Below are 12,614 nucleotides of genomic sequence, written 5' to 3' on the forward strand. Positions count from 1 at the left end.
AAGATTTCTTTCACCCATCATATACTAAACTCACCCACTTGTAATTTTAAATCTTTAAGCTTTACTCCATATTCTAAAAGTTCAAAATTATTTACCATACCTAAAAATACTTTTACTAGCCCTCAGTTTAAACACAACTATCTTTTCTAATAAAATTTAAAACTAACCCTCATATTCCCTGACATATCTTAAGCTTATTCAAGAACTTTAATGTTCATAACACTTGATTAGTCTAGACATTTTAACTGATTTGATAATAACAAAACTAAGACTAACACAAGAAAAAAAATCATTAAAAATTAAAGACTAACATAAGAAAAAAAAATCAAAGCCCAATTAACCGTCTTCTACAAGTTTCAGAAACTCACTCGGTATTTCTCTCTGTTTAAGTTTATTTAACAATATTTTCCCATTCACACAATTATTCTTTGGCCATGACTAGATGATACCCATCCATATCTCTCGTGGTAGTTTTAACACTGTTAATTTTATTTAAATTTTAAATTTGCTGATCGAAATTTAATTATATTTATTGCTATTAATATATTTTTATTTTTCTCCTTTTACAAAATCAACCTATCGTCTGTCTCCACACCTTTGTTCATCATCCCCTTCCATAGTTGAAACTCATTGAATGACATATCTAACGACTTCATTGTTCGTACTCTATGTTAATGACACTCAAGCTATAAGTTAGAGGACAATAAAAAAAATCTATCAGCCAGCAACCGTTCATTGACACCATTGTAGTATTCTTCGATGATGAGGAACTGGAAGGTGCGAAAGTGCACTTTTCCTTCGTCAAAAATCTGGAAAATTAGTGGGACTGACATCACATGCAATTTTCGTATCTAAAAATTTTAGGATTGATTTGTACGAGATGTGCAGATATAAAAACTTTCTCCTTGTAAGAAAATTATAGATTAAAAGACTACGAAATAAGAAGGGAGAAAGAAACAACAATGCATATTCACGTCCCCGAAAATCACCTCCAAGTGTTTACATACAAGGTGGACGTGAAGAAACATGAAAATAAGGCGAGAAAAAATGGACTAAATAAGATAATGATAAAACTAAGAAAAAATATTATGAACCAAACCTAAACGATCATATTAAAAAAGAAATAAATCTAAAGGCGTAAAACATTCTTTCACTATCCTAAGGGTGGCCTTACAATTAATATCAAACTAAAGATGTCAGAAACAGGTTTATCTACAATGCAAAGAATTAAAACATTTCAGCAAAAATACAAAGAAATGCCTCTTGTGAGTCCAAAATATGCATATGCATAAAGTGCAATGAATTAACAAATGTCCAAAGAATGGAGAAGACGACAAGAAGAAGACTTTGGCCCCATTCTATTTTTTTTTTTGTTAAAAAGACATACCTTGTATCATTTCATCCATTTAAAGATCAAACTAATAAATAAAAGACCATATCACCGAATTAAACAGTATTAAGTAAAAACGTCGTCGCAGTAACACTAACTCAAAACATGAAGTTGATGAAAACAGCGTAGCTGCCACACAAAATACAGCAAGTGAAACCCCATAAATACATAAGCCATTACACTACTACTACACCTAATACCGGTAAAATGGCCTAGTCTGTAAACAGACTCTGCTATCTATCAGCACGGTTAATCATCCGCTGCACCACCGTTCAAATCATCCTGCGTCACTATTACTCATGACCCAAGCAGTCAACGTTGCTGCCAAAATAAAAATCTACTACGACGGCACTGTACATAAAGGAGATCAACTTATAAAAATGTTAACAGAGCCACACAAAATTACGTAAATGAAACATGAAACCAAAAAGCTGTCTTATGATTTCAAAACTACAAAACACAAATACAACAGCAGAATAGTAAAACTTCAACTGAGATGAGAAACGTCGGTACTTTCATAGACTACAAAATAAATTAGTAATCGTACCAACATGAAAATACAATGCAATTGCAGATATTAATCAAAATGTTATGCTTGTAGTAACGCAATAAAACACTAACAAATAACACGTTTATCATACGATACCATGGCAAGGTGAAGCATGAAACTCAAATAACCACTAACAAAATTTTAATTTCTCGAAGCCATGTCAAAACAAGAATCGAGATTTCACATTAAAATTCATAGATTGACAAAATAACTAGGGTAAGCTTATATGCAAGTAACAACGTAAGAGAAATGTCAATTCAACCCTCCAGGAACTGTCATGTGCTCAATTAATATTATTAGATTCATCTATGTATAACAAATTGAACAGTCACTAAAATCATTTTAGGTTGTTATTTGGGAATTAAATAGGCTTTCAGCATAAATTACAATTAATTTTAATAATGCATCTAGAATAATTTGTATTCAACTAAAGATTCATGTTTCTAATTCAGTTTAGAATTTGAAATAATTTGAATAAAAAATATAGTTCTTAAGATTCAAGCGAACGGATGAAAAACACATACTATAAGTTGAGGTATCAATCTGCTCTGGCAGCTGTTTTATATCCACCTCAAACCTTGATTGAACCTGGAATTCACACCAAACACAGATTAGAAACGCAAGAGGATATTTATGACATTGAATAAACGTTGACGAAACAAGTTCCCTACATTGTTGAGAACATCAACATCGGTAGAACAAGAAACAAATGTAATTGCAAGGCCTTTGGTGCCAAATCTTCCAGCTCGACCAACCTGCGAAAAATCCCTCCAGAAACAATGAGTCAACCTTGTACTAGATTTTAGAGACATAAAATAGCTAACTGATAGGAAACCAAAAACAGATTTTATCTCATCATACCCTGTGCAAGTATGTGTCTGCAGAATCAGGCATGTCATAGTTTATAACAATGTTGACACGTTCAATGTCAATCCCTCTTCCAACCAAATCTGTTGCAACAAGAATTCTTGTATGCCCCTCTTTGAAACCTTTATAACGCTTTAACCTATAAATAACATAAGCAAAGAAAATATATAAATGTACACAACTCATCCACTCACATCACAGCAGTATGTATGAACAGTGAAACCAAAGTAAAGCAGCTTATAGCAGAAGTATGGCGCAGAGAGAGTGATTGCAGAAATAAAATTGCAATACATAGGTAGAATCACAGAGACAAAAAAGGTCAGGCGGAGAGAGATGCATCAGAGTCACTAGAGGGTCATAGGAACAGGCTGAATCAAAGGCACAAACAAGAAGCTGGGTACGGGAATGAGGTCAAGGAAAGACCACAGGAGATCATAGTCACTGCCAAAAAAAACAGATCTGTTGGTGGTCACTTGCTGCTCGTAACTTACTCATAGGGAGGGCAAAAAGATGAATTGTCAGGGGTTTTACTTCTCAGATGAGTGATTTTATTTTTAATGTGGGGCTGGGTAGGGTCAGGTTAGACAAACCAACAAGTTCCACCACTAGCCTATTCTTTCATCCATATCTTCAATTTCACCATGGCCACTAAAAGAAATGAGGCCACACAACCCAGCATGTCACTGCTGCCATAGAATAGCAGCCAGCGAGTGAAATCAATTGACCGGGCTGAATGAAGTCTTCAGAGACCAATTTTTTTTTTGGATTAAACTAGTATAATGCATTACAACAGATATAGGCAGGGAAAAGGGACACGTGACATAGTTACTAAATGCACACATAACCTGTGCTGCTCATTCTAGTATAATTCTAAACAGAAAGATGTAGAAAGAGAATCCATAGGCATTAATAGTATTATAAAAATTATATTTCAACCTTTAAAAAACAGTAGAGTAAAATAAAACCTAGTGTCTCAAGAGAGGCTTAACTAATACTCCCTTTCCCTCATAATTTTTCCTCAACTTGATTATGTGACCACAAAATCAACTAAGATTTTACTCTAAATTTCAATGGTGATAATGAGAAGAATTTAAAACCAATGATAGGATGTTCAAAATTAGTTGGTAACTATAAATTGCAGAGGAATACAATATCGTTGAGAGGTGCTTCCATAATGATTCATCACTGTTAAGAGATTTGTATTATTGAAAAACAATTGCAGCTCACTCATCTCACAAGGAAAAAAGGGTGCACAATTCAAAATAGAGAGGGAGAAATGTAATTCAGGCAAATAAGAAGTTTAATTCACTTAAGAAAAAAACCTCAATTTGATAACATCCTTATTCTAGGAAGATTATAGACGTGCAAATGCAATTAATAACATAATGCACATGTGAGATGCCGCTCATTATTAACTTCTATTTTACATTCCTCAGTCAAAAACAATACCATATCAAATATTGTTCAAATCCACACCGTATGTCACATGAAACAACTTCAATTTCATAGCATCGTTATTCTCAGAAGATTATAGACGTGCAATGCAATTAATTACACAGTGCACATCTTAGATGCCCCTCATTATTAACTTACATTTTTAAGATTCCTCAATAAAAAGCAAAATCACGACAAATATTGTTGAAATCCAAACCGTATCTCACATGGAAAACACATAATTTCTCATAATAAGATCCGAAGTTTAAATAAAACAGTGGAATAAAACAAGCCAATAAAAAAAATGAGACGCCAACCAAAACAATGAATAGAAACAACTTCTGCAACATCCATTGACATCAATCAAACAAACCTTTCTTCCTGGGACATGCCAGAGTGGATGCATATAGAAGGAAAGTTGCACTCCACAAGTAGTTTGTCCAGCTCGGCTGCTCTACTAACACTTTTAACAAAGATAACAACTTGATTAAAGTCCAGTGCATCGAGAAGATCATTCAACTTCCGGTTTTTCTCCTCTTCTTTCAATTTGATGTAGTGCTGCCATATCAGTCATCATTGTATCAATGTAACCATACAAATGACACTTTAACTTAAATGAAGGAAATAATAGTTCAAGAACAAAAGGCAACCTGCACAAGTCCGTGAAGTGTCAACTTCGCCTCATCATCCACATAAATTTCCATAGGCTGAAAGGAACAAATTTCACAGTAAATCATATTAGGGTCCTTCCTCAAGCTAAAGGAATCCACAACGAAATTAATGATGGATGCAGATCCCTTGAATGACAGATCTTGTCCCTCTGTTTTGTCTCCTTGCAGAAACTTTTTTAGTCACGCCAAGCAAGTGCCACGGACACTTGACCCAAAGAAAACTGGTAAAAACAAAACCAAAATACCCTAATACCATTTCCCCTAATACCAAGCCTACCGTGAATCAAACTACGTACTATAGATGAATCAAACTTCTAACATGAACAAAAAGACAAAGGAATACAGAAACAAACAGGATCACTCCTAAAATATCCCATCCAAAACTTCTTCCTAACCCAATCTCCGGTCATCAGTCCACTAAACTCCACCTACCGGCTGGGTGATTCAGTAAAAGTAGTATAAATAGAAAACACTACAAGAAAAACCTGTGGGAAGGAAAACGATGAAACTACAGCATTCTAAATATCTTGAAAACTCTCAGGGATTGTGAGCAGTATGTAAAAGAGACTTCTAATTCAAGTAGTACTGGCCATGAGACATTACATCTTGCATAAATTTCTTGCAGACTGGGCGAATTTCCTTGCTGAGTGTTGCGGAAAACATCATAACTTGCTTATCATGGGGAGTCATCTTGAAAATGTCTTGAACATCTTTCCTCATATCTGGAGAAACCATAGAAGGAACTATAAAAACCATACAAAAGTATAATTAAAAACAGTAGAGTGGCCATTCAGCAATGAAACATACCCAATGATTCCAACATCTTGTCGCATTCATCTAATATGAAATGTCTCACATTCTTCAAAGAAAGATCCTTATCCCTAGTCAATGCTAGTATTCTTCCAGGTGTTCCGACAACAATATGAGGGCACTCATTTTTTAGCAGATCCTTGTGAACTTTGATGTTAACCCCACCATAAAAGACAGCGACCTTGAGATCGGGTAAATAGGTACTGAACCTCTCAAACTCATGGCATATCTGCATTAAAGAGGTTGCAAAACTTAAACCGAATACAACTAGAATACCATGTTCGAGAATTTTTATGTATCACGTCGCCCATGAGTACCTGGTATGCTAATTCTCTGGTATGGCACAGAACAAGAGCAGAAACTTGGCCAGGAACGGGATCAATCTGCTGCAGAGTCGAGAGAACAAAGACAGCAGTCTTTCCCATTCCAGATTTCGCTTGACAAATCACATCCATTCCCAGAATTGCTTGAGGGATGCACTCATGTTGCACTGATGATGAAGCAAATAAAACAGGGCCGAAGGAACCGAGTGTAAGTAAAATAAACCTTTTCGGACGCTTTTAATTTCATTTGATAGCTTTACCAAAGCAAGTTAGTTCTCCAAAACAAGATTTGTGATACAATTATTACCTGAAAAAAGAAACCAAATAAATACACATAAGGATGATACAGTAGACATATGTGTACATGTATTCAACTACTCTGTCGAAAGTTAAAACCCCCAAAATCCAAATTTGAAAAGCACGGTGAGGAAACAAACAAAGGGCGTCAAAAAATCTCATGGTAGAAGAAAAGGCAGATTACGCGTTCCATACCAATAGCTATAGTAACCATTACAAGTCTAAAATCCCCCAAAATCATCCTTATAACATCAACCACAGCTACAAACTAGAACAACAATAACTGTAAATGAAAGATAAAGATAGTTCGATAGTTTGCCTTCGGAAGGATGCTCAAATCCCGAGTCCACAATAGCCCGAAGTAGCTCTGGCTTCAGAAGAAAGTCTCTGAATCCTGAACTGTGAATTCCAACATAGCCCCTGCAATATAAATTAAAAAAAAAAAGGAGATTAATACCCACAACATGAGAGGCAATCGTAGATTTATTATGTCTTAAATAAAGAATTCGTGCACTTACTTCTTGGTAGCTTCGCCGTTGACTTTAGCTCCGATGGAGTCGGGAGCCTTGTCTTCTTCCTCCTCGTAGTCAATAAGCTCTTCCTCGTATGCGTCATCCTTGGTTTCTCCCATTATCTGCGAATCACGGGGTCAATTAAATCAGAACTTGAAACGGAATATTATGGAAATCGAGTGGATAAATTGAGCTAGGGTTTTGCCCTAGATAGAGATTTGTAGGGTTTTGGAATAGGGAAATACCTGCGAGATGAAGGATCGAAAGGAAGATTGGAAGGTTGGGTGTTAGGGTTAGAGATAGAATTGAGAGAAAGAGAGAGAGAGACTGCAAAGTAAATTGTTAGATGAAAAACAATTTGGGGAAAAGAAACTGAGAGAGCGGAACCTCCACGGAACGAGCGAGTCGCAGTTAGTGGATGAGCGAGTGACAATAGGGTTAATGGGCACAAGCTTTTTTATAGAAAGCCGTCACCGCCTTGTTTATTGTATTAGCCCGTATTTTTTTAAGATTGGACTTATAATTTGGTTTTTTAATATAAAATTACATTCTAAAATTGCGATAATAATTTATGTTATAATTAAGGTTATTCTAATAAGTTCATTTAAAAAAAAAAACATTGAACTTTAATTTAAAAATAAAGATAAAAATGACATATTCAAATATATAAGTGGGAAAAATAACAATATAAAATATATAAGTAGGATGGATTATGTAAGGATCTAAATTTTAGTTTTCATTTTAAAAGATGATACTTTATTATTTTATTATTAAAAATTATATTATAAATAGAGTTTTTTTGTTAGTAAAATCTCATTTTATAATCATCCTTCAAAATCTTTTTAATTTTCTTTTTGTTTTTTTATATATTTAACTTCATATTTCATTTGTGTAAATATTATATATTATAATCGAAATTCTCGGAAGTGTTACATGATCAAAATTATAAATATAGTAATTTAATTTATTACTTTTCTTTTTAGTCTTTTGACAAATTATATTCATGTAGAAATTGTTTGCTCTGTATGTATTATCTAAAAATTCAAGATAAATCTTAATTTAGTTAGGATGGTTATTTTATGTTTGGATAAAATATTTTAATAATGCTGAGAAATTAAAATATATTATATTTAAATTGTTTGTAATTAAATTTTTTTCATTTTCTAAATAATTTGTTTGGATAAAAAAATTAAAATATCTTACATTTCAATTTATTATTTGGATAAAATAATTAAATTTCTTGTGAGATAAAATTTTATTTTAAAAATATTTATTTTAGACTTAATTATGTTTTGAGTTCACGATAAATTTGGAAACGGCTTGGACCCAGTAGATAGCCAACCCATCAGTGTCATCAGGCTTCTTTGTGTCATCAGGCATACCCAACATTTTTATGTCATTGGGTCGGCCCGACCTAGCAAGGTTGTTGTGCCGGTGGTATCTCCTGAGTCGTCGGACCGGTCGAGCTCGTCTAGATTATCGGGTCAATTAGGTTCGACTAGGTCATTGGTCGGTCAGCCTTGTCGGATCAATGGATCGGTGGGGTCGTTGGGCCTGCCCGACACATTTAGGTCACCAGGCCCGCCCAACACCTCTAGGTCGTTTGGCATGCCAAACCCGTGTGGGTCGTCGGGCTTGCCTGTCCTGCTTGGACCATCGAACTCGTTGACCTATTTGAGTTGTCAAGCCCACCCGACCTATATGTGTCATCAGGTCACCCTGGTTCGTCTGGGTCATCGGGCCTGCTTGACCCTTCTGGGTCGTCGGGCCTGCTTGACCCTTCTGGGTCGTCGGGCCTGCTTGATCCATTTGTGTTGTCAGGTCGGTCTGATCCATCTAGAGTGTTTGGCCAACCCAACTTGTCATGGTTATTGGGTTTGTCGTGTCCGTTTGGGGTTGAGTCCAAAGTTTGAGGTTGAGTGAGGAGAATTTCAAATTCCACATTTTTTAGGGTATTTGAATTCCTTCTAATTTAACTAATTGAAATACTTCAAAAAATGCATGCATTTATTTATTTTATATTTCTCTATCCAAACAAAGCATTTCATTATAAAGAATTTCAAGTTCTCAAAATAAATGAATCACCCCCTTTAATTGTCTCATCCAAACACAACATTAGAGTGTGATTGTATCTTTGTCGAAATTTTCTATGTGCAAATATTAGATCCTTATCAAGTAGAATTCTTTAGAGGCAAATGAGTTATTTTTTATAGTAGCTCATAATTTAAGAAAAGGAAGTTAGTTAATTATAGTAGTTAAATGTGATTATTGTTTGGAGAATAATAGAAATGTTAACACATTGATTTTGTATATACCCAATTAAAAAATGTTGAGTTAAAATATTTATGTAATGATTGTTTGTTAATTTTTGAAAAACTTGAAACGTGTAATGCTTGAATTTGAGTTATAGTGTTATAAAATTGGTTAATGGACACGGAAAATAATGTTTTTAATCAAATTATACTTATTTTTATGCTTAAAGAGTGTAAAAACATCTCAAATAGATGAATGGACCAAATTGATATGCATTATTAGAGTTGTCAATTTGGCCCTTAGCCCATGGGCCAGCCTTGACCCACTCTTCATAAAGTCCTCTTTTAGGGGGGCCCAAAAAAAGCCCCAGCTCCTAAAGTCCCCTCTCTAGTGGGTTGGGGTTAGGGCTAAGGTGGGTTAGCTCCCCAAATAATACTACATTAAGCAAGAGTCAAAGATCAAGTCGAGCAACCCGGACAGGTCCGACGACCCAGACGGGCTCGACAACCCAAACAAGCCCGATGATCAGGACATGTCCGATGACAAGGACGGGCCTGACGAACAGGATTGGCCTGACAACCAGGACGGGCCTAACGACCAGGGATGGGCCCGACGACACGAACTGGCTCGACGACTTGGATGAGCTCGACGGGCCCAACGACAAAGACGAGCCCGACAACACGGACCAGCCCAACGACACAAACGAACCCAACGATGCGGACGGGCTCGAAGACCCGGACCGACCCAAAGACCCAAACAGGCCCTATGACCGAGACAGACCCCACAACCCGAATAAGCCTGATGACCCGGACAAGCACACCAACAAAATGGGCAGGACGACTCGGACGTGCCCGACGATCCAGACGAGCCCGAAGACCCAAACAAGCCCCAAGACCGGGACGCGCCCGATGACCCAGACGAGCCCGATGACCCGGTCGGGCCCAATGACCCAGACGAGACCGACGACCAGGATGGGCCCCACGACCCGAATGGGACTGAACACCCATACAAGTCTGACGAGTAAAATTTTGCAAAAACCATTTCAAGAACATCATTAAAGATTTGAAAAGGATTAAGAAGTTGATAAAAACTTTAAAAAGAATTGAAAAAGTTTAGGAAAATAAAATTCAAGAAAAGAAAACTAAGTAAAAAAAGTGTAAAAATAAGTAATTCAAGAAGTTAATGAAAATTAATAGTTTAAGAAAATTAGGAAAAGTGAGAAAATAGATTTCAAGAAAAAGATTTTAGAAACTTTAAGAGAAGAACTCAATATGATGAGTAAAATTTTGCAAAAACCATTTCAAGAACATCATTAAAGATTTGAAAAAGATCAAGAAGTTGATAAAAACTTTAAAAAGAATTGAAAAAGTTGAAGAAAATAAAATTCAAGAAAAGAAAACTAAGTAAAGAAAGTGTAAAAATAAGTAATTCAAGAAGTTAATGCAAATTATAAGTTTAAGAAAATTAGGAAAAGTGAGAAAATAGATTTCAAGAAAAAGATTTTAAAAACTTTAAGAGAAGAACTCAATATGATGAGTAAAATTTTGCAAAAACCACTTCAAGAACATAATTAAATATTTGAAAACGATCAAGAAGTTGATAAAAACTTTAAAAAGAATTGAAAAAGTTTAAGAAAATAAAACTCAAGAAAAGAAAGCTAACTAAAGAAAGTGTAAAAATAAGTAATTCAAGAAGATAATGAAAATGAAGAGTTTAAAAAAATTAGGAAAAGTGATAAAATAGATTTCAAGAAAAATATTTTAAAAACTTTAAGAGAAGAACTCAATATGATGAGTAAATTTTGCAAAACCCATTTTGAGAACATAATTCAAGATTTGAAAAGGATTAAGAAGTTGATAAAAACTTTAAACGGAATTGAAAAAGTTTAAGAAAATAAAATTCAAGAAAAGAAAACTAAGTAAAGAAAGTGTAAAAATAAGTAATTCAAGAAGTTAAAGAAAATGAAGAGTTTAAAAAAATTAGGAAAAGTGAGAAAATAGATTTCAAGAAAAAGATTTAAAAAACTGTAAGAGAAAAACTCAATATGATGAGTAAAATTTTGCAAAAACCATTTCAAGAACATAATTAAAGATTTGAAAAGGATCAAGAATTAATGATTTGAAAAGGATCAAGAAGTTGATAAAAACTTTAAAGAGAATTGAAAAAGTTTAAGAAAATAAAATTTAAGAAAAGAAAACTAAGTAAAGAAAGTGTAAAAATAAGTAATTCAAGAAGTTAATGAAAATAAAGAGTTTAAAAAAATTAGGAAAAGTGATAAAATAGATTTCAAGAAAAAGATTTTAAAAACTTTAAGAGAAGAACTCAATATGATGAGTAAAATTTTACAAAATCCAATTCAAGAACATAATTAAAGATTTGAAAACGATCAAGAAGTTGATAAAAACTTTAAAAAGAATTGAAAAAGTTTAAGAAAATAAAATTCAAGAAAAGAAAACTAAGTAAAGAAAGTGTAAAAATAATTAATTCAAGAAGTTAATAAAAATTAATAGTTTAAGAAAATTAGCAAAAGTGAGAAAATAGATTTCAAGAAAAAGATTTTAAAAACTTTAAGAGAAGAACTCAATATGATGAGTAAAATTTTGCAAAAACCACTTCAAGAACATAATTAAATATTTGAAAACGATCAAGAAGTTGATAAAAACTTTAAAAAGAATTGAAAAAGTTTAAGAAAATAAAATTCAAGAAAAGAAAGCTAAGTAAAGAAAGTGTAATAATAAGTAATTCAAGAAGATAATGAAAATGAAGAGTTTAAAAAAATTAGGAAAAGTGATAAAATAGATTTCAAGAAAAATATTTTAAAAACTTTAAGAGAAGAACTCAATATGATGAGTAAATTTTGCAAAACCCATTTCGAGAACATAATTCAAGATTTGAAAAGGATTAAGAAGTTGATAAAAACTTTAAACGGAATTGAAAAAGTTTAAGAAAATAAAATTCAAGAAAAGAAAACTAAGTAAAGAAAGTGTAAAAATAAGTAATTCAAGAAGTTAAAGAAAATGAAGAGTTTAAAAAAATTAGGAAAAGTGAGAAAATAGATTTCAAGAAAAAGATTTAAAAAATTGTAAGAGAAAAACTCAATATGATGAGTAAAATTTTGCAAAAACTATTTCAAGAACATAATTAAAGATTTGAAAAGGATCAAGAATTAATGATTTGAAAAGGATCCAGAAGTTGATAAAAACTTTAAAAAGAATTGAAAAGTTTAAGAAAATAAAATTTAAGAAAAGAAAACTAAGTAAAGAAAGTGTAAAAATAAGTAATTCAAGAAGTTAATGAAAATAAAGAGTTTAAAAAAATTAGGAAAAGTGATAAAATAGATTTCAAGAAAAAGATTTTAAAAACTTTAAGAGAAGAACTCAATATGATGAGTAAAATTTTGCAAAATCCAATTCAAGAACATAATTAAAGATTTGAAAACGATCAAGAAGTTGATAAAAACTTTAAAAAGAATTGAAAAAGTTTAAGAAAATAAAATTCAAGAAAAGA

General features: G+C 33.2%; 1 protein-coding gene across 3 annotated transcripts; it reads right to left on the minus strand.

Moving 5' to 3' along the window:
* Positions 1-1,384: 1,384 nt before the first annotated feature.
* On the minus strand, positions 1,385-7,330 carry LOC114162444 (DEAD-box ATP-dependent RNA helicase 56-like). Of its 3 annotated transcripts, none has more exons than XM_028046341.1 (12): positions 7,242-7,330; positions 6,861-6,976; positions 6,662-6,762; positions 6,040-6,212; positions 5,720-5,951; positions 5,516-5,634; positions 4,892-4,948; positions 4,615-4,799; positions 2,802-2,946; positions 2,612-2,695; positions 2,465-2,528; positions 1,385-1,741 (listed from the first exon to the last, which is right to left on the minus strand). In XM_028046341.1, the coding sequence occupies exons 2-12, from the start codon at positions 6,971-6,973 to the stop codon at positions 1,731-1,733; spliced, it is 1,284 nt and encodes a 427-aa protein (XP_027902142.1). In that variant the 5' UTR covers positions 6,974-6,976; positions 7,242-7,330; the 3' UTR covers positions 1,385-1,730. The 3 variants fall into 3 exon arrangements, with proteins under 3 accessions (XP_027902142.1, XP_027902141.1, XP_027902143.1); XM_028046340.1 differs by having other exon boundaries at positions 7,100-7,330; XM_028046342.1 differs by lacking the exons at positions 6,861-6,976; positions 7,242-7,330 and having other exon boundaries at positions 6,040-6,352.
* Between the last annotated feature and the right edge of the window lie 5,284 nt (positions 7,331-12,614).

The sequence above is a fragment of the Vigna unguiculata genome, chromosome 9 (genome assembly GCF_004118075.2).
Source record: "Vigna unguiculata cultivar IT97K-499-35 chromosome 9, ASM411807v1, whole genome shotgun sequence".
Taxonomy (NCBI): domain Eukaryota; kingdom Viridiplantae; phylum Streptophyta; class Magnoliopsida; order Fabales; family Fabaceae; genus Vigna; species Vigna unguiculata.